Source organism: Galeopterus variegatus, unplaced genomic scaffold (assembly GCF_000696425.1).
Source record: "Galeopterus variegatus unplaced genomic scaffold, G_variegatus-3.0.2 Scaffold18756, whole genome shotgun sequence".
In the NCBI taxonomy this organism is placed as follows: Eukaryota; Metazoa; Chordata; class Mammalia; order Dermoptera; family Cynocephalidae; genus Galeopterus; species Galeopterus variegatus.
Window position 1 is genome coordinate 15550 of NW_007744867.1, and position 222 is coordinate 15771.

At 47.7% G+C, this 222-nt stretch overlaps 1 protein-coding gene across 1 annotated transcript in view; it reads left to right on the forward strand.

Annotated features, from left to right (window-relative positions):
* The window catches only part of LOC103582968 (uncharacterized protein C2orf78-like), a gene marked incomplete at both ends in the record, with an annotated part of 4243 nt that extends 4028 nt beyond the window's left edge, over positions 1 to 215 (forward strand). Inside the window, one exon of the mRNA XM_008564412.1 lies at positions 9 to 215. Coding sequence (XP_008562634.1) covers positions 9 to 215 — 207 coding nt within the window. The remainder of the gene's footprint in view (positions 1 to 8) is intronic.
* Between the last annotated feature and the right edge of the window lie 7 nt (positions 216 to 222).

Genomic DNA, 222 nt, shown 5'->3' on the forward strand with positions numbered 1-222 from the left:
GGATTGAGTCCAGTAGTGGTTTTGCAGACACCACTAAACTGGTGGAAGATATTCACCTTCCCCAGGTCTTGAATTCCTTGAAAGATCTTGACCAATCCAAAGATCTCACAGCCATCAAAGCCAAAGACACCACAGCCATCAAGATGAATCAGGTGCAGGACAAGCCGAGTGTCATAAAGGGTCCATGCAATCAGGTCAGGCAGAACAGGCGTAAAGCCTCTG